We start from the raw sequence: 25,000 nt of genomic DNA, 5'->3' as shown, positions 1-25,000 counted from the left end.
CTTGATGTACAGCTTAAGTGGTTCAACAGTCCGGGGGTCTCCCTTCTGCTATTGCAGGTGCCACACATTTTCAATGTCTGGACTACAGGCAGGCCAGTCTAGTACCCACACTCTTTTACTATGAAGCCACGTTGATGTAACACGTGGCTTGGCATTGTCTTGCTGAAATAAGCAGGGGCGTCCATGGTAACGTTGCATATGTTGCTCCAAAAGCTGTTTGTACCTTTCAGCATTAATGGTGCCTTCACAGATGTGTAAGTTACCCATGTCTTGACCACTAATACACCCCCATACCATCACACATGCTGCCTTTTACACTTTCACCCTAGAACATGTCTTGACCACTAATACACCCCCATACCATCACACATGCTGCCTCTTACACTTTCACCCTAGAACATGTCTTGACCACTAATACACCCCCATACCATCACACATGCTGCCTTTTACACTTTCACCCTAGAACATGTCTTGACCACTAATACACCCCCATACCATCACACATGCTGCCTCTTACACTTTCACCCTAGAACATGTCTTGACCACTAATACACCCCCATACCATCACACATGCTGCCTTCTACACTTTCACCCTAGAACATGTCTTGACCACTAATACACCCCCATACCATCACACATGCTGCCTCTTACACTTTCACCCTAGAACATGTCTTGACCACTAATACACCCCCATACCATCACACATGCTGCCTTTTACACTTTCACCCTAGAACATGTCTTGACCACTAATACACCCCCATACCATCACACATGCTGCCTTTTACACTTTCACCCTAGAACATGTCTTGACCACTAATACACCCCCATACCATCACACATGCTGCCTTCTACACTTTCACCCTAGAACATGTCTTGACCACTAATACACCCCCATACCATCACACATGCTGCCTCTTACACTTTCACCCTAGAACATGTCTTGACCACTAATACACCCCCATACCATCACACATGCTGCCTTTTACACTTTCACCCTAGAACATGTCTTGACCACTAATACACCCCCATACCATCACACATGCTGCCTTTTACACTTTCACCCTAGAACATGTCTTGACCACTAATACACCCCCATACCATCACACATGCTGCCTCTTACACTTTCACCCTAGAACATGTCTTGACCACTAATACACCCCCATACCATCACACATGCTGCCTTTTACACTTTCACCCTAGAACATGTCTTGACCACTAATACACCCCCATACCATCACACATGCTGCCTTTTACACTTTCACCCTAGAACATGTCTTGACCACTAATACACCCCCATACCATCACACATGCTGCCTTTTACACTTTCACCCTAGAACATGTCTTGACCACTAATACACCCCCATACCATCACACATGCTGCCTTTTACACTTTCACCCTAGAACATGTCTTGACCACTAATACACCCCCATACCATCACACATGCTGCCTTTTACACTTTCACCCTAGAACATGTCTTGACCACTAATACACCCCCATACCATCACACATGCTGCCTTTTACACTTTCACCCTAGAACATGTCTTGACCACTAATACACCCCCATACCATCACACATGCTGCCTTCTACACTTTCACCCTAGAACATGTCTTGACCACTAATACACCCCCATACCATCACACATGCTGCCTCTTACACTTTCACCCTAGAACATGTCTTGACCACTAATACACCCCCATACCATCACACATGCTGCCTTTTACACTTTCACCCTAGAACATGTCTTGACCACTAATACACCCCCATACCATCACACATGCTGCCTTTTACACTTTCACCCTAGAACATGTCTTGACCACTAATACACCCCCATACCATCACACATGCTGCCTTTTACACTTTCACCCTAGAACATGTCTTGACCACTAATACACCCCCATACCATCACACATGCTGCCTTTTACACTTTCACCCTAGAACATGTCTTGACCACTAATACACCCCCATACCATCACACATGCTGCCTTTTACACTTTCACCCTAGAACATGTCTTGACCACTAATACACCCCCATACCATCACACATGCTGCCTCTTACACTTTCACCCTAGAACATGTCTTGACCACTAATACACCCCCATACCATCACACATGCTGCCTTTTACACTTTCACCCTAGAACATGTCTTGGCCACTAATACACCCCCATACCATCACACATGCTGCCTTTTACACTTTCACCCTAGAACATGTCTTGGCCACTAATACACCCCCATACCATCACACATGCTGCCTTTTACACTTTCACCCTAGAACATGTCTTGACCACTAATACACCCCCATACCATCACACATGCTGCCTTTTACACTTTCACCCTAGAACATGTCTTGGCCACTAATACACCCCCATACCATCACACATGCTGCCTTTTACACTTTCACCCTAGAACATGTCTTGGCCACTAATACACCCCCATACCATCACACATGCTGCCTTTTACACTTTCACCCTAGAACATGTCTTGGCCACTAATACACCCCCATACCATCACACATGCTGCCTTTTACACTTTCACCCTAGAACATGTCTTGGCCACTAATACACCCCCATACCATCACACATGCTGCCTTTTACACTTTCACCCTAGAACATGTCTTGACCACTAATACACCCCCATACCATCACACATGCTGCCTTTTACACTTTGCGACTATAACAATCCGGATGGTTCTTTTCCTCTTTGGTTCGGAGGACACGACGTCCACAGTTTCCAAAAACAATTTGAAATGTGGACTCATCAGACCACAGAACACTTTTCCACTTTGTATCAGTCCATCTTAGATGAGCTCAGGCCCAGCGAAGCAGACGGCGTTTCTGGGTGTTGTTGATAAAGGTTTTTCGCCTTGCATAGGAGAGTTTTAACTTGCACTTACAGATGTAGCGACCAACTGTAGCTACTGACAGTGGGTTTCTGAAGTGTTCCTGAGCCCATGTGGTGATATCCTTTACACACTGATGTGGCTTGTTGATGCAGTACAGCCTGAGGGATGGAAGGTCACAGGCTTAGCTGCTTACCTGCAGTGATTTCTCCACATTCTCTGAACCCTTTGATGATATTACGGAGCGTAGATGGTGAAATCCCTCAATTCCTTGCAATAGCTGCTTGAGAAAGGTTGTTCTTAAACTGTTCAACAATTTGCTCAGGCATCTGTTGACAAAGTGGTGACCCTCGCCCCATCCTTGTTTGTGAATGACTGAGCATTTTATAGAATCTACTTTTATAGCCAATCATGGCACCCACCTGTTCCCAATTAGCCTGCACACCTGTGGGATGTTCCAAATAAGTGTTTGATGAGCATTCCTCAACTTTATCAGTATTTATTGCCATCTTTCCCAACTTCTTTGTCACGTGTTGCTGCCATCAAATTCTAAGTTAATGATTATTTGCAAAAAAAAGAATGTTTATGAGTTTGAACATGAAATATGTTGTCTTTGTAGCATATTCAACTGAATATGGCTTGAAAATGATTTGCAAATCATTGTATTCCGTTTATATTTACATCTAACACCATTTCCCAACTCATATGGAAACGGGGTTTGTAGAAGAGCAGGCAGCAGCTCACACATTCTCATACTTTCTGTAACATCCAGGAAGAAATGATGTCAGCCATCTTGAAAAATGTCTCAACCATAATCTAAAATTGTTTTGGTTTTTTTAATGTTGGCAATATTTTAGGGTGTACCCGCCTTCCACCTGATTGTAGCTGGGATAGGCTCCAGCACCCTCGCCACCCCAAAGGGAATAAGCGGTAGAAAATGGATGGATGGATATTTTAGGGTTCCTCACAAGGAAACTTATTCAATGCATAAAAAGCTGTACAATTGAGTAGATGTGAGTTATTGTCATGTAAAGAAATGCCGTATTTTGACCACATTTCCCTTATTTTGAAATGCAAATGTTGCTGCTCCTCTGAGACACGTAATAGAGGCGTTGGTGAAGTCTTCTTTTGTTTCCAAAGTAAAGACCCATCATTCAGCATGATGTCACTACTGCTCCCACACTTCCCAATAAATGATGTTAAAACAAATACTTTTATGTTGAAATCACTTTCACCGCATATGAACATCCACTCCAAAACTGGTGTAGCGGCCTCCTTGACCACTGACAATCACAGCGGGCCATGGAAACACCCACGCCAGGGAGGATCTGACAAGATGGCGGCCGTCAACAAGCCCGTGCGTACCTGCAAACAGGTCGTCTGCGTCGTCTTCAAAGAAGGAGTCCTGTTTGGGCCCGTTGCTCTTGGTGCTGATGTCCAGACGGGCCGGGTCTGCCTGACACAGGAAGTGAGAAAAAAAGGTAAGCATCAAACGCCCACTTCCACCTGAGGCACCCAGACATGTGACTGTCACATATTGACACACACACACACACACACACACACACACACACACACACACACACACACACCTGAGTACACACTTCACATTAAAAACAACACTTTTTTTCTTGTTTTCCAAGGTCATGCTGAGTGGACAGAAACTTCCTCCCTGCTGACACTCACTCAGGACAACTAAGTGCTGACCTGACAAAAAGTGTCAATCACTTCATCCAACAACAACAAGCACATTTCATCAAACTTTGAGTAAAATAATAACAATCTACACAAAGTAAACATTACTATTACTAGTTGGTCACAGTTGCTGCCTTTCTTATAGTTTATGAACAGGTGGATAGTTACCTTGCCACTAATAAACTCATGTACACATTCCAATCTGACTTCAGAACTAACCACTCCACTGACACATGCCTTCTCTATCTGACTTCAGAACTAACCACTCCACTGACACATGCCTTCTCTATCTGACTTCAGAACTAACCACTCCACTGACACATGCCTTCTCTATCTGACTTCAGAACTAACCACTCCACTGACACATGCCTTCTCTATCTGACTTCAGAACTAACCACTCCACTGACACATGCCTTCTCTATCCGGCTTCAGAACTAACCACTCCACTGACACATGCCTTCTCTATCTGACTTCAGAACTAACCACTCCACTGACACATGCCTTCTCTATCTGACTTCAGAACTAACCACTCCACTGACACATGCCTTCTCTATCTGACTTCAGAACTAACCACTCCACTGACACATGCCTTCTCTATCTGACTTCAGAACTAACCACTCCACTGACACATGCCTTCTCTATCTGACTTCAGAACTAACCACTCCACTGACACATGCCTTCTCTATCTGACTTCAGAACTAACCACTCCACTGACACATGCCTTCTCTATCTGACTTCAGAACTAACCACTCCACTGACACATGCCTTCTCTATCTGACTTCAGAACTAACCACTCCACTGACACATGCCTTCTCTATCTGACTTCAGAACTAACCACTCCACTGACACATGCCTTCTCTATCTGACTTCAGAACTAACCACTCCACTGACACATGCCTTCTCTATCTGACTTCAGAACTAACCACTCCACTGACACATGCCTTCTCTATCTGACTTCAGAACTAACCACTCCACTGACACATGCCTTCTCTATGTGAGCGACCACATCAAACATGAGGTGGACGCGGGCAAATACTGCGGCATGGTCATGCTGGACCTTCAGAAGGTCTTTGACACCGTTAACCACGCTATACTGTTGGATAAGCTCAGAGCAATCGGATTTGATAAAACCTCATGGAGCTGGATGCAATCTTACTTGGAGGGGAGGGAACAGGTGGTAGAGGTGAACGGCACCGTGTCCCCCCCCCTCTCAGTGAGCTGTGGAGTCCCCCAAGGCAGTATATTGGGACCTTTACTGTTCCTAATATACATAAACCACATGTCATCAGCATGCGACTGTGAATTGTTCTTGTTTGCGGATGACTCTGCCCTGCTGGTATCAGACAAGGACAAGTCACAGGTGGAGAAAATCCTCAGTGCTGAGCTGTGTAGAACTCGCACCTGGCTCGCTGACAACAAGCTATCCATACACTTGGGTAAAACTGAATCCATCCTGTTTGGGTCCCACATCAACCTTAAGAAAGTCAATGACATCACTATAAAAGTGGGTGACATTGTTATCACCAGGAAAGATGAGGTCACCTACCTAGGTTCCATTCTAGAGGCTAATCTTTCCTGTGATAAAATGGCAACCAAGGTCATCAAAAAGGTCAACCAACGAAGAAGATTTCTCTACAGAATCTCCTCTCTGGTCAACAAAAGCACCATGAAGATTCTGGCGGGAACTCTCATTCAACCCTTTTTCCATTACGCATGCACCTCCTGGTACCCTAGCACCTCCAAAACCCTCAAATCTAAACTCCAAACATCTCAGAACAAGCTAGTCAGATTACTTGTAGACCTCCACCCCAGATCACACCTCACTCCTACCCACTTCTCCAAAGTGGGCTGGCTCAAGGTGGAGGACAGAGTTAAACAACTTGCACTGAGCCTAGTCTATAAAATCCGCTACACCTCCCTGATACCGAAGTACATGTCAAACTACTTCCTTAACGTAAATGACCGCCATAACCACAACACCAGGGGGAGCTCCACTAACCACGTTAAACCCAGATTCCCATCTAACAAAGGTCTTAACTCATTCTCCTTCTATGCCACATCAATGTGGAATGCACTCCCAACAGGTGTAAAAGAAAGGGCATCTCTATCCTCCTTCAAAAGCGCACTAAAAGAACACCTCCAGGCAACTTCAACCCTAAACTAACACCCTCCCTTCCACATCCCACCTCCCCGGATTGTAAATAATCAAATGTAGATACTTGTTCTTATACTTACTGATCTCTCTCTCTATGTCCACTACTTGCTGTACATATCCTACCAAGTCAGTCCTACACTGTTTCAATGTCCATTTCTCTGATGATGCAATTGTTGATGACTGAAGTGCTGATAGCAACCAAACTTAAACCCCCCCCCCCCCCCCCCATTCAATGTATATACTCTGATGATGAACTTGTGTGATGACTGTATTATGATGATAGTATATATGATAGTATATATCTGTATCATGAATCAATTTAAGTGGACCCCGACTTAAACAAGTGTAAAAACTTATTGGGGTGTTACCATTTAGTGGTCAATTGTACGGAATATGTGCTGCTGAATATGTACTACTAATAAAAGTTTCAATCAATCAATGTTCACGTTACATTATTCCTGCAGTCCGTGAACGCACCATACTCACCTGCATGACTGTCACCTGACATTATTATTATTATTGTGATTGTAACCATTATTATTATTATTATAATTGCCATTGTAACCACAGAAGGTTCCTACTGTTGTGTCATGACTTTATTTTGCTCTCACTGACATTATTTCATAAGCTTGGCGCCTTTGAAGGCTCCCCCCGTCCTGCCCGCTGCCCTCGGCCTCCTCACCTCCCGAGGGCCCGCCAGCTCCGGGAACAGGTCCTCGGCGTCCTCCAGCTCCTGGAAGTCGCTGTGTTGGTCCGCAGGGAGGCTGAGGCTGAGGCTGGGTGTGTCCGCCATGTCTGCGTGCTTCCGGGGCGGCCAAGCTAGCGAGCTAACGTCCACTAGCTTGCCTGGCAGCCAGGCGGGGCGAGGAGTCACGTGACGCCTCGGCGCGGTCATGTGACCGGAAGTCACAAGCGAGACGCAACGCTGTCGAGGTCTCACTTCGTAGCCTTTCTTGGAAAACACGTCAATTCCTTTAAAGCTCGTTTGTGTATTGAAAAACAATTATTTCACCAGCACAAGTCAAGTTATGCGTTCAGCCTGCTGCACAGATTGTATTCATGACAAGAAAAAGACGCAAGCGCAATAAGGTGTTTTTCGTTGAACGGTGACAATAGACGATCTTCGTATCCTAGCGTTCTCGCCATTTCCACGCTGTTAAACTTAGTGTAACCGAGGGTTTATATATATATATCGCCTATACTGTATAATAGTACAAAATAACAAACACGGAGGCTCCAGTTTTACACGAGGACCACTTTATTTCCTTTCTTTTCAAAACTCCGCTCCACCACAACGTGTCACCACTTCCGCTCTCCGCGCCTTCAGAATAAGAGCTCAGGGCATATACTGTATAACAGCTTATAACAGGAACTTAACATCACAAAGAGGCAAGTCCGTAAAAATAAGTTATATTAGCATCTCCACGTTGTGTCACAATGTTGTTTTTAAAAGATGTCACAATGTTGCTTTAAAAGGAGCGACGCTCACATGGACCTGAAAGTGCGGCGCTGACTTCCGGTGTGACTGCACGGTTAGCTCCGTTAGCATGGATGCTAACATGAAGACAATGGAGGAGTTTGCTGCGGTCTTATCAAATGTAACCATGAGAGGTAAACTATTATAGTATTATAATGTAAATAAGTATTATAACCACCTCTGTGACGTCACCGACACTGTAACCAAGAGTTGCGTGTGTTATGATTATGTTGATGATTACAGACCACTTTTTGAAATCATGTTGTAGCTGATGTGTAAACATGATGCTTGTTTATTTGACTTTAAAGAGTACTAGTCAAACTTGGTGGTGCAATTAGAGAGTACTAGTCAAACTTGGTGGTGCAATTAGAGAGTACTAGTCAAACTTGCTGCAATTAGAGAGTACTAGTCAAACTTGGTGAAATTAGAGAGTACTAGTCAAACTTGGTGGTGCAATTAGAGAGTACTAGTCATCCTTGGTGGTGCAATTAGAGAGTACTAGTCAAACTTGGTGAAATTAGAGAGTACTAGTAAAACTTGGTGCAATTAGAGAGTACTAGTCAAACTTGGTGGTGCAATTAGAGAGTACTAGTCAAACTTGCTGCAATTAGAGAGTACTAGTCAAACTTGGTGAAATTAGAGAGTACTAGTCAAACTTGGTGGTGCAATTAGAGAGTACTAGTCAAACTTGCTGCAATTAGAGAGTACTAGTCAAACTTGGTGGTGCAATTAGAGAGTACTAGTCAAACTTGGTGCAATTAGAGAGTACTAGTCAAACTTGGTGAAATTAGAGAGTACTAGTAAAACTTGGTGCAATTAGAGAGTACTAGTCAAACTTGGTGGTGCAATTAGAGAGTACTAGTCAAACTTGCTGCAATTAGAGAGTACTAGTCAAACTTGGTGGTGCAATTAGAGAGTACTAGTCAAACTTGGTGAAATTAGAGAGTACTAGTCAAACTTGGTGGTGCAATTAGAGAGTACTAGTCAAACTTGGTGGTGCAATTAGAGAGTACTAGTCAAACTTGGTGCAATTAGTGAGTACTAGTCAAACTTGGTGGTGCAATTAGAGAGTACTAGTCAAACTTGGTGGTGCAATCAGAGAGTACTAGTCAAACTTGGTGCAATTAGTGAGTACTAGTCAAACTTGGTGCAATTAGTGAGTACTAGTCAAACTTGGTGGTGCAATCAGAGAGTACTAGTCAAACTTGGTGGTGCAATTAGAGAGTACTAGTCAAACTTGCTGCAATTAGAGAGTACTAGTCAAACTTGGTGGTGAAATTAGAGAGTACTAGTCAAACTTGGTGCAATTAGAGAGTACTAGTCAAACTTGGTGAAATTAGAGAGTACTAGTCAAACTTGGTGCAATTAGAGAGTACTAGTCAAACTTGGTGCAATTAGAGAGTACTAGTCAAACTTGGTGCAAGTCTTTGATTGGTTAGTTTAAAAAGAATCCACATGCTTTATTGAAAGTGTGAAATCCCCCACAGACGTGCAGGACAAGTCCATGCAGACGGAGGAGGTGATGCACGCCAGCACGGGCGACGGCGGCGTCAACACGGACGTGGACTGGGAGGCGCAGGTGGCGGCCATGTTTGCGTACAGCGACGTCCTGGCCAAGGAGCACAGTGAGATGATGAAGTCGCGGGAACAGGACGAGGGCGAGCGAGGCGAGCGGACGCAGCAGCTGCAGAAGAAGAAGTTGCAGACCACCCGCCAGCATCAGGTGACATCTGTGGCGGCGTTTTGCTGTCCTGGCTGTTAACCTGCGAGTGCTGCAGGTCCTGCTGGAGAAACTGGAGTCGCTGCGAGTGAAGCTGCAGCTCAACAACGCCAAGAGCAGCAGGAAGAACTTCCTGTCCAAGAAGCAGGAGATGACGTCGGAGAGGAGCCGCGCCGAGGAGGAGAGGAGCAGGTGAGGTCTTTTTCTTTGCTCAGACACCTTCGTCGTCTGACTCCGCCCACCAGGCTGGCCCAGGAGCTGCGGCAGAGCGACGGCAAGCTGGCGGCGCTGACGGAGGAGCAGCGCGAGGAGCAGCGGCGCTGGCAGGAGGAGCTGGAGGTGCTGAGGAAGGAGGTGCAGCAGGTGGCCAAGGAGACCAGGGAGGCGGAGAAGAGCGCCGGGCAGGACGAGCTCGCCGCCGTGGAGATGCAGCGGGACGTGGCCATGGGGCGCATCAAGGCCTGGCTGGCCGAGGTTAGCTCCTCCCCCTGGTGGAGAGGTGTGGCGCTGACCGCTGCTGTGTTGCAGGTGGCGCAGTACCTGAGCGTGCTGCAGAGGGTCTTCCCGCAGCAGTACCAGCAGGAGAAGCCCACCTGGGCCGGCAAGGAGGCGGCCGTGCGCAGGAACCAGGCCGAGCTGCAGCGCCGCTTCCAGGAGGTCCTGCAGCTGCTCCAGCAGGGCCGCGACCTGGAGTCCCTGCCCAGGATCAACGTGGCCGCACTGCCGCACGTGCCCACGGTATGGCCCCGCCCACTTTTCAATCCCAACGCAGCGCTGACCACTTGTCCTTCGTCTCGCAGGCCGACCTCAAGTTCAGACAGATGATGAACTCGCTGCTTCCTGCCCCCCCACCCAGACCCAACTACTTCCAGCCCCCGCCTCACTACCACCCCCAATACTTCCAACCGCCCCCGCACTACCTGCCGCGCCACGCCATGCCCCCGCCGCCCTACCCCCCCTACGTCAGAGCTCCTGCCAGGTTGCCGCCGCCTCCGCCGCCCTCCGGCCCCCTGGAGAAGGTGCTGGACCGGCTGGGGGCCCGCTTCCCGCAGTGCAGCAGGAACCAGCTGACGCTGCTGCTGCAGCAGGTGAAGAGCGCCCGGGGGACTCTGGCCGGGATGTCCGTGGACCAGGTGGCCGAGCAGGTGGGCCTCAAGCTGGCCCAGGGGGACGCCTTCCCCTCCAGGCCGCCGCCGCCAGCCAGCCAGCTGTGCCTCATGTGCCAGAACGCCGTGGACCCCGAGAGCCGCCACCCGCTGAGCTGTTCCCACGCCATCCATCAGGACTGCATACGCATCTGGCTGCAGTCTAGTCCTAACAAGTCCTGTCCTTTCTGCCCCGCCAAGTGAACCTTTGGTCTCCTTTTTCAATCAAATCTACTTTTGGACTGAAGTCCAACAGCTCAACTGTCTTCTTGGCGTCCAGCTCAGCTGCCCAAACCTCAAGTCACGTTTCAGTTTTGCCTCAAAATATCACTTTTTCATGAAACATTATAGCGTCAATAGATGGACTTAACTCTTTGCCGGATTTGTCAACGTCATTCAGTCTGTGGTTTCCCCGGGCAACACCAGAAATGTGGCCCGTGTAAACCCATCCGACCGGAAGTCTACCAATACACATACTTCTGTGGCTGAGTACAGTAGAGACACGATGCACGTTCATATTGTCAACATACACTAGCGTTCAAAAGTTTGGGGTCACATGTAAATGTCCTTATTTTTGAAGGAAAAGCACTGTACTTTTCAATGAAGATAACTTTAAACTAGTCTTAACTTTACAGAAATACACTCTATACATTGCTAATGTGCTAAATGACTATTCTAGCTGCAAATGTCTGCTTTTTGGTGCAATATCTACATAGGTGTATAGAGGCCCATTTCCAGCAACTATCACTCCAGTGTTCTAATGGTACAATGTGTTTGCTCATTGGCTCAGAAGGCTAATTGATGATTAGAAAACCCTTGTGCAATCATGTTCACACATCTGAAAACACTTTAGCTCCTTACAGAAGCTACAAAACTGACCTTTTGAGCAGATTGAGTTTCTGGAGCATCACATTTGTGGGCTCAATTAAACACTCAAAATGGCCAGAAAAAGAGAACTTTTATCTGAAACTCGACAGTCTATTCTTCTTCTTAGAAATGAAGGCTCGAACACTAAATTGTTTGGGTGACCCCAAACTTTTGAACGGTAGTGTACTTCTGTGGCTGAGTACAGTAAAGACACGATGCACGTTCATATTGTCAACACATTAAAAAAATGTGTTGAAGGCTCACCTCAGCTGAAGATACTCGCTGTTGTTGTCTTCGAGCCACACAGTTGATGGCTTTCTACTGTGCTAATAATGACATTTCTACTGTGCTAATAATGACATTTCTACTGTGCTAATAATGACATTTCTACTGTGCTAATAATGACATTTCTACTGTGCTAATAATGACATTTGTACTGTGCTAATAATGACATTTGTCGTGCTCGTAGAGCGTGTATTATGTTGTTGGCCTGGCGCACGTAAACAACACTGGAAGTGTATTAGCTGAGGGGGCGTGGCTAAAGGATAGAGAAATGTGAATTATTTGCATGCATGTTTTGTCCTTTGCCATGATAATAATGTTAGTAAATGATGTAGTACAACAATGTGTGCTACATGAGGTTGGTGGAAGGTCAATAGTTGCAGGAAATGTCGTCTTAATTTCCCACAGTTCCTTTCTGGCCGATAGAAATGTTCCTCTTTTGTCCTCCAATGGCCGCCGACACGCCTTCTTGTCCTTGTAAAGGAGAAGGAAGTTGTAGAAACATGGCAACGCTGAAAACCTCTTCCTAAATGTGTATTCTTTCAAATTAGCAACATTTAGAATCAAAATAAAAATCGTGATTTTGATGTGAATACATTTTTTCGAGACGGTTTCCCTTTTGTCCGGCCCCCCCGTGCACGTGGCCGTCACCTTTATTTTGCGGGGGGTCGCGAGCGTGTCCCAGGAGGAAATAAAAGGTGCGACCGAGACGAGGCGGGAAAAGGCACGTGGTCCACGAGGCGTGTCGGAGGTCAATGGCTGTTTTGGAGGAGCGTCAATTCCTGTTGTTGACGGGCCAGGAAGTGCCCCCGCCAATTAAAAGTGATGGACTGCGTGAAAGCAGCACATAAATAACAGACATAAAAATCCATAGCTGTCAAAGCTCATCTCAGACGTGTGCCCGCTAAGCCCCGCCCCCCCCCCAGCCCTTAAAGGTGTGATTCATCAGGCTATTCCCACAGGTGTTCATGTAGAGAAGTCGGCCATGCTTGTTTAGCTAATAGTGCGGCTGCTAGCTCATGTTGCACATGATGGAGGGCGGCCATTAGGACCAGGCCCATTAGGCCGGGCGGCCGTCAGACCTCATCAATCCAGTCTGCTAAGTGGACCTTTTTCACAACCTTAAACCACATTGTGCTTTATTAGTGCGCTCCCTCGTGACCACGCCAGCATCTTCTCAACATTGCTCAGCTCTGGACAAATATACCTTTGACTGAATGCTTAGCTTGCTGCTAACAATGCTTAGCTTGCTGCTAACAATGCTTAGCTTGCTGCTAACAATGCTTAGCTTGCTGCTAACAATGCTTAACTTGCTGCTAACAATGCTTAGCTTGCTGCCAACAATGCTTAACTTGCTGCTAACAATGCTTAACTTGCTGCTAACAATGCTTAGCTTGCTGCTAACAATGCTTAGCTTGCTGCTAACAATGCTTAGCTTGCTGCTAACAATGCTTAGCTTGCTGCTAACAATGCTTAGCTTGCTGCTAACAATGCTTAGCTTGCTGCCAACAATGCTTAGCTTGCTGCCAACAATGCTTAGCTTGCTGCTAACAATGCTTAGCTTGCTGCCAACAATGCTTAGCTTGCTGCTAACAATAGCCTGCACAAGATGGAGAGACATTACAGAAGTTAAATAAGATCATTTATTGCATTTACGTCAGGGGTGTCCAAACTTCTCCCCCTGAGGGATGTTGTAAAGCATGAGGACTCCCTCAATGTTGTAAAGCATGAAGACTCCCTCAATGTTGTAAAGCATGAAGACTCCCTCAATGTTGTAAAGCATGAGGACTCCCTCAATGTTGTAAAGCATGAAGACTCCCTCAATGTTGTAAAGCATGAGGACTCCCTCAATGTTGTAAAGCATGAGGACTCCCTCAATGTTGTAAAGCATGAGGACTCCCTCAATGTTGTAAAGCATGAGGACTCCCTCAATGTTGTAAAGCATGAGGACTCCCTCAATGTTGTAAAGCATGAGGACTCCCTCAATGTTGTAAAGCATGAGGACTCCCTCAATGTTGTAAAGCACGAGGACTCCCTCAATGTTGTAAAGCACGAGGACTCCCTCAATGTTGTAAAGCACGAGGACTCCCTCAATGTTGTAAAGCACGAGGACTCCCTCAATGTTGTAAAGCACGAGGACTCCCTCAATGTTGTAAAGCACGAGGACTCCCTCAATGTTGTAAAGCACGAGGACTCCCTCAATGTTGTAAAGCACGAGGACTCCCTCAATGTTGTAAAGCACGAGGACTCCCTCAATGTTGTAAAGCATGAGGACTCCCTCAATGTTGTAAAGCATGAAGACTCCCTCAATGTTGTAAAGCATGAAGACTCCCTCAATGTTGTAAAGCATGAGGACTCCCTCAATGTTGTAAAGCATGAAGACTCCCTCAATGTTGTAAAGCATGAGGACTCCCTCAATGTTGTAAAGCATGAGGACTCCCTCAATGTTGTAAAGCATGAGGACTCCCTCAATGTTGTAAAGCATGAGGACTCCCTCAATGTTGTAAAGCATGAGGACTCCCTCAATGTTGTAAAGCATGAGGACTCCCTCAATGTTGTAAAGCATGAGGACTCCCTCAATGTTGTAAAGCATGAGGACTCCCTCAATGTTGTAAAGCATGAGGACTCCCTCAATGTTGTAAAGCACGAGGACTCCCTCAATGTTGTAAAGCACGAGGACTCCCTCAATGTTGTAAAGCACGAGGACTCCCTCAATGTTGTAAAGCACGAGGACTCCCTCAATGTTGTAAAGCACGAGGACTCCCTCAATGTTGTAAAGCACGAGGACTCCCTCAATGTTGTAAAGCACGAGGACTCCCTCAATGTTGTAAAGCACGAGGACTCCCTCAATGTTGTAAAGCACGAGGACTCCCTCAATGTTGTAAAGCATGAGGACTCCCTCAATGTTGTAAAGCATGAGGACTCCCTCAATGTTGTAAAGCATGAGGACTCCCTCAATGTTGTAAAGCATGAGGACTCCCTCAATGTTGTAAAGCATGAGGACTCCCTCAATGTTGTAAAGCATGAGGACTCCCTCAATGTTGTAAAGCATGAGGACTCCCTCAATGTTGTAAAGCATGAAGACTCCCTCAATGTTGTAAAGCATGAGGACTCCCTCAATGTTGTAAAGCATGAGGACTCCCTCAATGTTGTAAAGCATGAAGACTCCCTCAATGTTGTAAAGCATGAGGACTTCCTCAATGTTGTAAAGCATGAAGACTCCCTCAATGTTGTAAAGCATGAGGACTCCCTCGATGTTGTAAAGCATGAGGACTCCCTCGATGTTGTAAAGCATGAGGACTCCCTCGATGTTGTAAAGCATGAGGACTCCCTCGATGTTGTAAAGCATGAGGACTCCCTCAATGTTGTAAAGCATGAGGACTTCCTCAATGTTGTAAAGCATGAAGACTCCCTCAATGTTGTAAAGCATGAGGACTCCCTCAATGTTGTAAAGCATGAGGACTCCCTCAATGTTGTAAAGCATGAAGACTCCCTCAATGTTGTAAAGCATGAGGACTCCCTCAATGTTGTAAAGCATGAAGACTCCCTCAATGTTGTAAAGCATGAGGACTCCCTCAATGTTGTAAAGCATGAGGACTCCCTCAATGTTGTAAAGCATGAGGACTCCCTCAATGTTGTAAAGCATGAGGACTCCCTCAATGTTGTAAAGCATGAGGACTCCCTCAATGTTGTAAAGCATGAGGACTCCCTCAATGTTGTAAAGCATGAGGACTCCCTCAATGTTGTAAAGCATGAGGACTCCCTCAATGTTGTAAAGCATGAGGACTCCCTCAATGTTGTAAAGCATGAGGACTCCCTCAATGTTGTAAAGCATGAGGACTCCCTCAATGTTGTAAAGCATGAGGACTCCCTCAATGTTGTAAAGCACGAGGACTCCCTCAATGTTGTAAAGCACGAGGACTCCCTCAATGTTGTAAAGCACGAGGACTCCCTCAATGTTGTAAAGCACGAGGACTCCCTCAATGTTGTAAAGCACGAGGACTCCCTCAATGTTGTAAAGCACGAGGACTCCCTCAATGTTGTAAAGCACGAGGACTCCCTCAATGTTGTAAAGCACGAGGACTCCCTCAATGTTGTAAAGCATGAGGACTCCCTCAATGTTGTAAAGCATGAGGACTCCCTCAATGTTGTAAAGCATGAGGACTCCCTCAATGTTGTAAAGCATGAGGACTCCCTCAATGTTGTAAAGCATGAGGACTCCCTCAATGTTGTAAAGCATGAGGACTCCCTCAATGTTGTAAAGCATGAGGACTCCCTCAATGTTGTAAAGCATGAGGACTCCCTCAATGTTGTAAAGCATGAAGACTCCCTCAATGTTGTAAAGCATGAGGACTTCCTCAATGTTGTAAAGCATGAAGACTCCCTCGATGTTGTAAAGCATGAGGACTCCCTCGATGTTGTAAAGCATGAGGACTCCCTCGATGTTGTAAAGCATGAGGACTCCCTCGATGTTGTAAAGCATGAGGACTCCCTCGATGTTGTAAAGCATGAGGACTTCCTCGATGTTGTAAAGCATGAAGACTCCCTCAATGTTGTAAAGCATGAGGACTCCCTCAATGTTGTAAAGCATGAGGACTCCCTCAATGTTGTAAAGCATGAGGACTCCCTCAATGTTGTAAAGCATGAGGACTCCCTCAATGTTGTAAAGCATGAGGACTCCCTCAATGTTGTAAAGCATGAGGACTCCCTCAATGTTGTAAAGCATGAGGACTCCCTCAATGTTGTAAAGCATGAGGACTCCCTCAATGTTGTAAAGCACGAGGACTCCCTCAATGTTGTAAAGCACGAGGACTCCCTCAATGTTGTAAAGCACGAGGACTCCCTCAATGTTGTAAAGCACGAGGACTCCCTCAATGTTGTAAAGCACGAAGACTCCCTCAATGTTGTAAAGCATGAGGACTCCCTCAATGTTGTAAAGCATGAGGACTCCCTCAATGTTGTAAAGCATGAGGACTCCCTCAATGTTGTAAAGCATGAGGACTCCCTCAATGTTGTAAAGCATGAGGACTCCCTCAATGTTGTAAAGCATGAGGACTCCCTCAATGTTGTAAAGCATGAAGACTCCCTCAATGTTGTAAAGCATGAAGACTCCCTCAATGTTGTAAAGCATGAAGACTCCCTCAATGTTGTAAAGCATGAAGACTCCCTCAATGTTGTAAAGCATGAGGACTCCCTCAATGTTGTAAAGCATGAGGACTCCCTCAATGTTGTAAAGCATGAGGACTCCCTCAATGTTGTAAAGCATGAGGACTCCCTCAATGTTGTAAAGCATGAGGACTCCCTCAATGTTGTAAAGCATGAAGACTCCCTCAATGTTGTAAAGCATGAAGACTCCCTCAATGTTGTAAAGCATGAGGACTCCCTCAATGTTGTAAAGCATGAGGACTCCCTCAATGTTGTAAAGCATGAGGACTCCCTCAATGTTGTAAAGCATGAGGACTCCCTCAATGTTGTAAAGCATGAAGACTCCCTCAATGTTGTAAAGCATGAGGACTCCCTCAATGTTGTAAAGCATGAAGACTCCCTCAATGTTGTAAAGCATGAGGACTCCCTCAATGTTGTAAAGCATGAGGACTCCCTCAATGTTGTAAAGCATGAGGACTCCCTCAATGTTGTAAAGCATGAGGACTCCCTCAATGTTGTAAAGCATGAGGACTCCCTCAATGTTGTAAAGCATGAGGACTCCCTCAATGTTGGTGACCATTAAAGGTTCCAGTCATCGAAATATTGAAAATAAGTCATATATTAATATTTGTATTTTATTTATAACATTTATAGATGAACTTGTGATGTACAGTACAACACTTCACTTTCTCCCCGTGTTACCTTACATCTTATTGCAGTCCATTTTGTCCTCAAAATTCTACACACAATACCCGTACTGACCGTGAGCAAGTTATTGATGACTTAGTTTGTGTGCAAATGTATTAAGAAGAAGAAAGAAATGATTCAATACTTTGTTGATGCACCTTTGGCACACCTGCCTTAGGTGGAAGTAGATTCAATGGCTACCAGCCCAGAAGGAAGAACCCGGGTGCAACTAAGTACAACTACTGTAGTTCATGGAAGAACCCGGGTGCAACTAAGTACAACTACTGTAGTTCATGGAAGAACCCGGGTGCAACTAAGTAGAACTACTGTAGTTCATGGAAGAACCCGGGTGCAACTAAGTAGAACTACTGTAGTTCATGGAAGAACCCGGGTGCAACTAAGTAGAACTACTGTAGTTCATGGAAGAACCCGGGTGCAACTAAGTAGAACTACTGTAGTTCATGGAAGAACCCGGGTGCAACTAAGTAGAACTACTGTAGTTCATGGAAGAACCCGGGTGCAACTAAGTAGAACTACTGTAGTTCATGGAAGAACCCGGGTGCAACTAAGTAGAACTACTGTAGTTCATGGAGGAACCCGGGTGCAACTAAGTACAACTACTGTAGTTCATGGAAGAACCCGGGTGCAACTAAGTAGAACTACTGTAGTTCATGGAAGAACCCGGGTGCAACTAAGTAGAACTACTGTAGTTCATGGAAGAACCCGGGTGCAACTAAGTAGAACTACTGTAGTTCATGGAAGAACCCGGGTGCAACTAAGTAGAACTACTGTAGTTCATGGAGGAACCCGGGTGCAACTAAGTAGAACTACTGTAGTTCATGAAAGAACCCGGGTGCAACTAAGTAGAACTACTGTAGTTCATGGAAGAACCCGGGTGCAACTAAGTAGAACTACTGTAGTTCATGGAAGAACCCGGGTGCAACTAAGTACAACTACTGTAGTTCATGGAAGAACCCGGGTGCAACTAAGTACAACTACTGTAGTTCATGGAAGAACCCGGGTGCAACTAAGTAGAACTACTGTAGTTCATGGAAGAACCCGGGTGCAACTAAGTAGAACTACTGTAGTTCATGGAAGAACCCGGGTGCAACTAAGTAGAACTACTGTAGTTCATGGAAGAACCCGGGTGCAACTAAGTGGAACTACTGTAGTTCATGGAAGAACCCGGGTGCAACTAAGTGGAACTACTGTAGTTCATGGAAGAACCCGGGTGCAACTAAGTAGAACTACTGTAGTTCATGGAAGAACCCGGGTGCAACTAAGTAGAACTACTGTAGTTCATGGAAGAACCCGGGTGCAACTAAGTAGAACTACTGTAGTTCATGGAAGAACCCGGGTGCAACTAAGTACAACTACTGTAGTTCATGGAGGAACCCGGGTGCAACTAAGTACAACTACTGTAGTTCATGGAAGAACCCGGGTGCAACTAAGTAGAACTACTGTAGTTCATGGAAGAACCCGGGTGCAACTAAGTAGAACTACTGTAGTTCATGGAAGAACCCGGGTGCAACTAAGTAGAACTACTGTAGTTCATGGAGGAACCCGGGTGCAACTAAGTAGAACTACTGTAGTTCATGAAAGAACCCGGGTGCAACTAAGTAGAACTACTGTAGTTCATGGAAGAACCCGGGTGCAACTAAGTAGAACTACTGTAGTTCATGGAAGAACCCGGGTGCAACTAAGTACAACTACTGTAGTTCATGGAAGAACCCGGGTGCAACTAAGTACAACTACTGTAGTTCATGGAAGAACCCGGGTGCAACTAAGTAGAACTACTGTAGTTCATGGAAGAACCCGGGTGCAACTAAGTGGAACTACTGTAGTTCATGGAAGAACCCGGGTGCAACTAAGTAGAACTACTGTAGTTCATGGAAGAACCCGGGTGCAACTAAGTAGAACTACTGTAGTTCATGGAAGAACCCGGGTGCAACTAAGTAGAACTACTGTAGTTCATGGAAGAACCCGGGTGCAACTAAGTACAACTACTGTAGTTCATGGAGGAACCCGGGTGCAACTAAGTACAACTACTGTAGTTCATGGAAGAACCCGGGTGCAACTAAGTAGAACTACTGTAGTTCATGGAAGAACCCGGGTGCAACTAAGTAGAACTACTGTAGTTCATGGAAGAACCCGGGTGCAACTAAGTAGAACTACTGTAGTTCATGGAAGAACCCGGGTGCAACTAAGTAGAACTACTGTAGTTCATGGAGGAACCCGGGTGCAACTAAGTAGAACTACTGTAGTTCATGAAAGAACCCGGGTGCAACTAAGTAGAACTACTGTAGTTCATGGAAGAACCCGGGTGCAACTAAGTAGAACTACTGTAGTTCATGGAAGAACCCGGGTGCAACTAAGTAGAACTACTGTAGTTCATGGAAGAACCCGGGTGCAACTAAGTAGAACTACTGTAGTTCATGGAAGAACCCGGGTGCAACTAAGTACAACTACTGTAGTTCATGGAAGAACCCGGGTGCAACTAAGTACAACTACTGTAGTTCATGGAAGAACCCGGGTGCAACTAAGTAGAACTACTGTAGTTCATGGAAGAACCCGGGTGCAACTAAGTACAACTACTGTAGTTCATGGAAGAACCCGGGTGCAACTAAGTACAACTACTGTAGTTCATGGAAGAACCCGGGTGCAACTAAGTACAACTACTGTAGTTCATGGAAGAACCCGGGTGCAACTAAGTACAACTACTGTAGTTCATGGAAGAACCCGGGTGCAACTAAGTAGAACTACTGTAGTTCATGGAAGAACCCGGGTGCAACTAAGTAGAACTACTGTAGTTCATGGAAGAACCCGGGTGCAACTAAGTAGAACTACTGTAGTTCATGGAGGAACCCGGGTGCAACTAAGTAGAACTACTGTAGTTCATGAAAGAACCCGGGTGCAACTAAGTAGAACTACTGTAGTTCATGGAAGAACCCGGGTGCAACTAAGTACAACTACTGTAGTTCATGGAAGAACCCGGGTGCAACTAAGTACAACTACTGTAGTTCATGGAAGAACCCGGGTGCAACTAAGTAGAACTACTGTAGTTCATGGAAGAACCCGGGTGCAACTAAGTGGAACTACTGTAGTTCATGGAAGAACCCGGGTGCAACTAAGTAGAACTACTGTAGTTCATGGAAGAACCCGGGTGCAACTAAGTAGAACTACTGTAGTTCATGGAAGAACCCGGGTGCAACTAAGTAGAACTACTGTAGTTCATGGAAGAACCCGGGTGCAACTAAGTACAACTACTGTAGTTCATGGAGGAACCCGGGTGCAACTAAGTACAACTACTGTAGTTCATGGAAGAACCCGGGTGCAACTAAGTAGAACTACTGTAGTTCATGGAAGAACCCGGGTGCAACTAAGTAGAACTACTGTAGTTCATGGAAGAACCCGGGTGCAACTAAGTAGAACTACTGTAGTTCATGGAAGAACCCGGGTGCAACTAAGTAGAACTACTGTAGTTCATGGAGGAACCCGGGTGCAACTAAGTAGAACTACTGTAGTTCATGAAAGAACCCGGGTGCAACTAAGTAGAACTACTGTAGTTCATGGAAGAACCCGGGTGCAACTAAGTAGAACTACTGTAGTTCATGGAAGAACCCGGGTGCAACTAAGTAGAACTACTGTAGTTCATGGAAGAACCCGGGTGCAACTAAGTAGAACTACTGTAGTTCATGGAAGAACCTGGGTGCAACTAAGTACAACTACTGTAGTTCATGGAAGAACCCGGGTGCAACTAAGTACAACTACTGTAGTTCATGGAAGAGAATGTAAAAGTGCTTTAAAACACAGACTGGAAACCAGCGCAGTGGTCTAGTGGTTAGAGTGTCCGCCCTGACATAGCTAGGTCCTGAGTTCAGAGACTATAAAAATGGGAGCCATTACCTCCCTGCTTGGCACTCAGCATCAAGGTTTGGAATTGGGGGGTTAAATCACCAAAAAATGATTCCTGGGCGCAGCCACTGCTGCTGCTCACTGCTCCCCTCACCTCCCAGGGGGTGAACAAGGGTGATGGGTCAAATGCAGAGAATCATTTCACCACATTGGTACTTTAACTTTACATTCTGACAAGCGCAGGACAGGAAGTTGATAACAAAAGCAAAATAGTCACCCAGGATGTCTCTGTGCATTGCTGCATTCATATTTCTCTTGTTCTTTTTCATACATTTGCAAGATTTAAGGTTGTCATTATGGGGTGTTGTGTGTTGTCATTATGGGGTGTTGTGTGTTGTCATTATGGGGTGTTGTGCGTTGTCATTATGGGGTGTTGTCATTATGGGGTGTTGTGTGTTGTCATTATGGGGTGTTGTGTGTTGTCATTATGGGGTGTTGTCATTATGGGGTGTTGTGTGTTGTCATTATGGGGTGTTGTCATTATGGGGTGTTGTGTGTTGTCATTATGGGGTGTTGTCATTATGGGGTGTTGTGTGTTGTCATTATGGGGTGTTGTCATTATGGGGTGTTGTCATTATGGGGTGTTGTGTGTTGTCATTATGGGGTGTTGTCATTATGGGGTGTTGTGTGTTGTCATTATGGGGTGTTGTCATTATGGGGTGTTGTGTGTTGTCATTATGGGGTGTTGTCATTATGGGGTGTTGTGTGTTGTCATTATGGGGTGTTGTGTGTTGTCATTATGGGGTGTTGTCATTATGGGGTGTTGTGTGTTGTCATTATGGGGTGTTGTCATTATGGTGTGTTGTGTGTTGTCATTATGGGGTGTTGTGTGTTGTCATTATAAGTAAAGGTCATCGGGAGTGAAGTTAAAGGTCATTGGAAGTGAAGTTAAAGGTCATTGGAAGTGAAGTTAAAGGTCAATGCTACAAAGCTCCCCGGGGGCCCCAAAAGGCTCCTAGTCCTAAAAGTGTGAAACATAAGTCCATGATTATTATTCATGAGTTGACATCCACCTCTATGATGTCATCAACTTTGGACACCCCTGCTTCCTGTCAGGTCACATGACTTACTTGTGCTGTGTCAATAGAGATCAAGCAGAGGTCACGTGATCAAACATGGAGGTCACGTGATCAAACATGGAGGTCACGTGATCAAACATGGAGGTCACGTGATCAAACGTGGAGGTCACGTGATCAAACATGGAGGTCACGTGATCAAACATGGAGGTCACGTGATCAAACGTGGAGGTCACGTGATCAAACACGGAGGTCACGTGATCAAACACGGAGGTCACGTGATCAAACATGGCTGCTCCTGGTCTTGGCCTTGGAGGCCCCGCCCTCCGCCCTCCTGGCAGGAGAGTTGGTGTTGCCGCTGAGACTCTCCATGATGGATCGGAAGGCCCCGAAAGGCCGCTTGGCGTCCCAGCTTGCCGGGGGCGTCCTGTCCTTGCCTCTGCTAGGCTCCGCCTCCTGGCTGCGCTGCACGTGCTCGTCAAAGGTGACCCGCAGCTTCAGGTTGTGCGCCGTCTTCCTGCGGGACGACGGGGACTTGAGGGCGCTTTTGGGGCTGGTGGCCGCTTTGGGGCCGCCGTCCGCCTCGCCCGGGGTGTCCGTGGCCTCGGGGTCGCTGGAGGTGGGGGAGGGGCTTAGGGCGGTCGTCACCAGCTGCAGGTGCTCATCTGCGATGGGCAGGTGGGTGGGCCTGTCGGGTCGCGAGGCGTGAGTGGGCGGGGCTTCCGGCAGACAGGCGTCTGAGTCGGACTCACTGAGTGAGCGCTGCATGATCTGCTGGAGGCGGGCCCGCTTCTCCGCCATGGCACTCCCACGGGGGCCGTCCCTACTCGCAGTGGGAGGCGCCATATGACGGGGCACGGTGTCCGGCCCCGCCCCTCCCTGACGGACCAACCACAGGCCGTCGGCGGGCGTCCCCTCCGCCGTCAGCGTCATCTCTGGCCACGCCTCCACCGGGTGCTGCTGACCCCCGCTGGAAATACACAACTCTGCATTACAAAGTATTGTGTGTGTGTGTGTGTCTGAGTCTGTGTGTGTGTGTCTGAGTCTGTGTGTGTGTGTGTGTCTGAGTCTGTGTGTGTGTGTCTGAGTCTGTGTGTGTGTGTCTGAGTCTGTGTGTGTGTGTGTGTCTGAGTTTGTGTGTGTGTGTGTGTGTGTGTGTGTCTGAGTCTGTGTGTGTGTGTCTGAGTCTGTGTGTGTGTGTGTGTCTGAGTTTGTGTGTGTGTGTGTGTGTCTGAGTCTGTGTGTGTCTGAGTCTGTGTGTGTGTGTGTGTCTGAGTTTGTGTGTGTGTGTGTGTGTCTGAGTCTGTGTGTGTCTGAGTCTGTGTGTGTGTGTCTGAGTCTGTGTGTGTGTGTCTGAGTCTGTGTGTGTGTGTGTCTGAGTTTGTGTGTGTGTGTGTGTGTGTCTGAGTCTGTGTGTGTGTGTCTGAGTCTGTGTGTGTGTGTCTGAGTCTGTGTGTGTGTGTGTGTCTGAGTTTGTGTGTGTGTGTGTGTGTCTGAGTCTGTGTGTGTGTGTGTGTGTCTGTGTGTGTGTGTCTGAGTCTGTGTGTGTGTGTGTGTGTGTGTGTCTGAGTCTGTGTGTGTGTGTGTGTCTGAGTCTGTGTGTGTGTGTGTGTGTCTGAGTCTGTGTGTGTGTGTGTGTGTGCGTGTGTGTGTCTGAGTCTGTGTGTGTATGTGTGTCTGAGTCTATGTGTGTGTGTGTGTGTGTGTCTGAGTCTGTGTGTGTATGTGTGTCTGAGTCTATGTGTGTGTGTGTGTGTGTTTGTGTGTGTGTCTGAGTCTGTGTGTGTGTGTGTGTGTCTGAGTCTGTGTGTGTGTGTGTGTGTCTGAGTCTGTGTGTGTGTGTGTGTGGGTGTGTGTGTGTGTGTCTGAGTGTGTGTGTGTGTGTGTCTGAGTCTGTGTGTGTGTGTCTGAGTCTGTGTGTGTGTGTGTGTGTGTGTCTGAGTCTGTGTGTGTGTGTGTGTGTGTCTGAGTCTGTGTGTGTGTGTGTGTCTGTGTGTGTGTGTGTGTGTGTCTGAGTGTGTGTGTGCGTGTGTCTGAGTGTGTGTGTGTGTTTGAGT

General features: G+C 46.5%; 3 protein-coding genes across 8 annotated transcripts in view; 1 reads left to right on the top strand and 2 right to left on the bottom strand.

The window, feature by feature from the left end:
* LOC133632723 (sorting nexin-2-like) overlaps positions 1 to 7,621 on the bottom strand; it is a 32,850-nt gene extending 25,229 nt beyond the window's left edge. For 2 of the 5 annotated variants that reach the window (XM_062025345.1, XM_062025346.1), the window contains exons 1-2: positions 7,372 to 7,600; positions 4,205 to 4,295 (exon numbers count right to left, since the gene is read on the bottom strand). In XM_062025345.1, coding sequence (XP_061881329.1) covers positions 4,205 to 4,295; positions 7,372 to 7,584 — 304 coding nt within the window. In that variant the 5' untranslated portion in view covers positions 7,585 to 7,600. Of the gene's footprint in view, positions 1 to 4,204; positions 4,296 to 7,371 lie in introns of all 5 variants that reach the window. The other 3 variants (XM_062025342.1, XM_062025343.1, XM_062025344.1) reach the window with 3 other exon arrangements.
* On the top strand, positions 7,619 to 13,103 carry LOC133632731 (RING finger protein 214-like). Of its 2 annotated transcripts, XM_062025361.1 has the most exons (7): positions 7,619 to 8,078; positions 8,166 to 8,300; positions 9,654 to 9,889; positions 9,945 to 10,078; positions 10,132 to 10,360; positions 10,415 to 10,624; positions 10,687 to 13,103. In XM_062025361.1, the coding sequence occupies exons 2-7, from the start codon at positions 8,237 to 8,239 to the stop codon at positions 11,233 to 11,235; spliced, it is 1,422 nt and encodes a 473-aa protein (XP_061881345.1). In that variant the 5' UTR covers positions 7,619 to 8,078; positions 8,166 to 8,236; the 3' UTR covers positions 11,236 to 13,103. The 2 variants fall into 2 exon arrangements, with proteins under 2 accessions (XP_061881345.1, XP_061881346.1); XM_062025362.1 differs by lacking the exon at positions 7,619 to 8,078 and having other exon boundaries at positions 8,089 to 8,300.
* Positions 13,104 to 22,571: 9,468 nt separating this feature from the next.
* The window catches only part of LOC133632726 (synphilin-1-like), a 21,249-nt gene continuing 18,820 nt past the window's right edge, over positions 22,572 to 25,000 (bottom strand). Inside the window, exon 12 of the mRNA XM_062025347.1 lies at positions 22,572 to 23,913. Coding sequence (XP_061881331.1) covers positions 23,226 to 23,913 — 688 coding nt within the window. The 3' untranslated portion in view covers positions 22,572 to 23,225. The remainder of the gene's footprint in view (positions 23,914 to 25,000) is intronic.

The sequence above is a fragment of the Entelurus aequoreus genome, linkage group LG17, assembly GCF_033978785.1.
Source record: "Entelurus aequoreus isolate RoL-2023_Sb linkage group LG17, RoL_Eaeq_v1.1, whole genome shotgun sequence".
Taxonomy (NCBI): Eukaryota; Metazoa; Chordata; class Actinopteri; order Syngnathiformes; family Syngnathidae; genus Entelurus; species Entelurus aequoreus.
This window is presented reverse-complemented; position numbering and strand designations above follow the sequence as displayed.

Excerpts from the sequence above, each read along its gene's own strand:
- LOC133632731 (XM_062025361.1), top strand. The coding sequence starts at position 8,237 with ATGGATGCTAACATGAAGACAATGGAGGAGTTTGCTGCGGTCTTATCA. Across the intron at positions 10,079-10,131 it reads GCCGAGGAGGAGAGGAGCAG|GCTGGCCCAGGAGCTGCGGC; the intron begins GTGAGGTCTTTT and ends TCCGCCCACCAG. Across the intron at positions 10,625-10,686 it reads CACTGCCGCACGTGCCCACG|GCCGACCTCAAGTTCAGACA; the intron begins GTATGGCCCCGC and ends TTCGTCTCGCAG.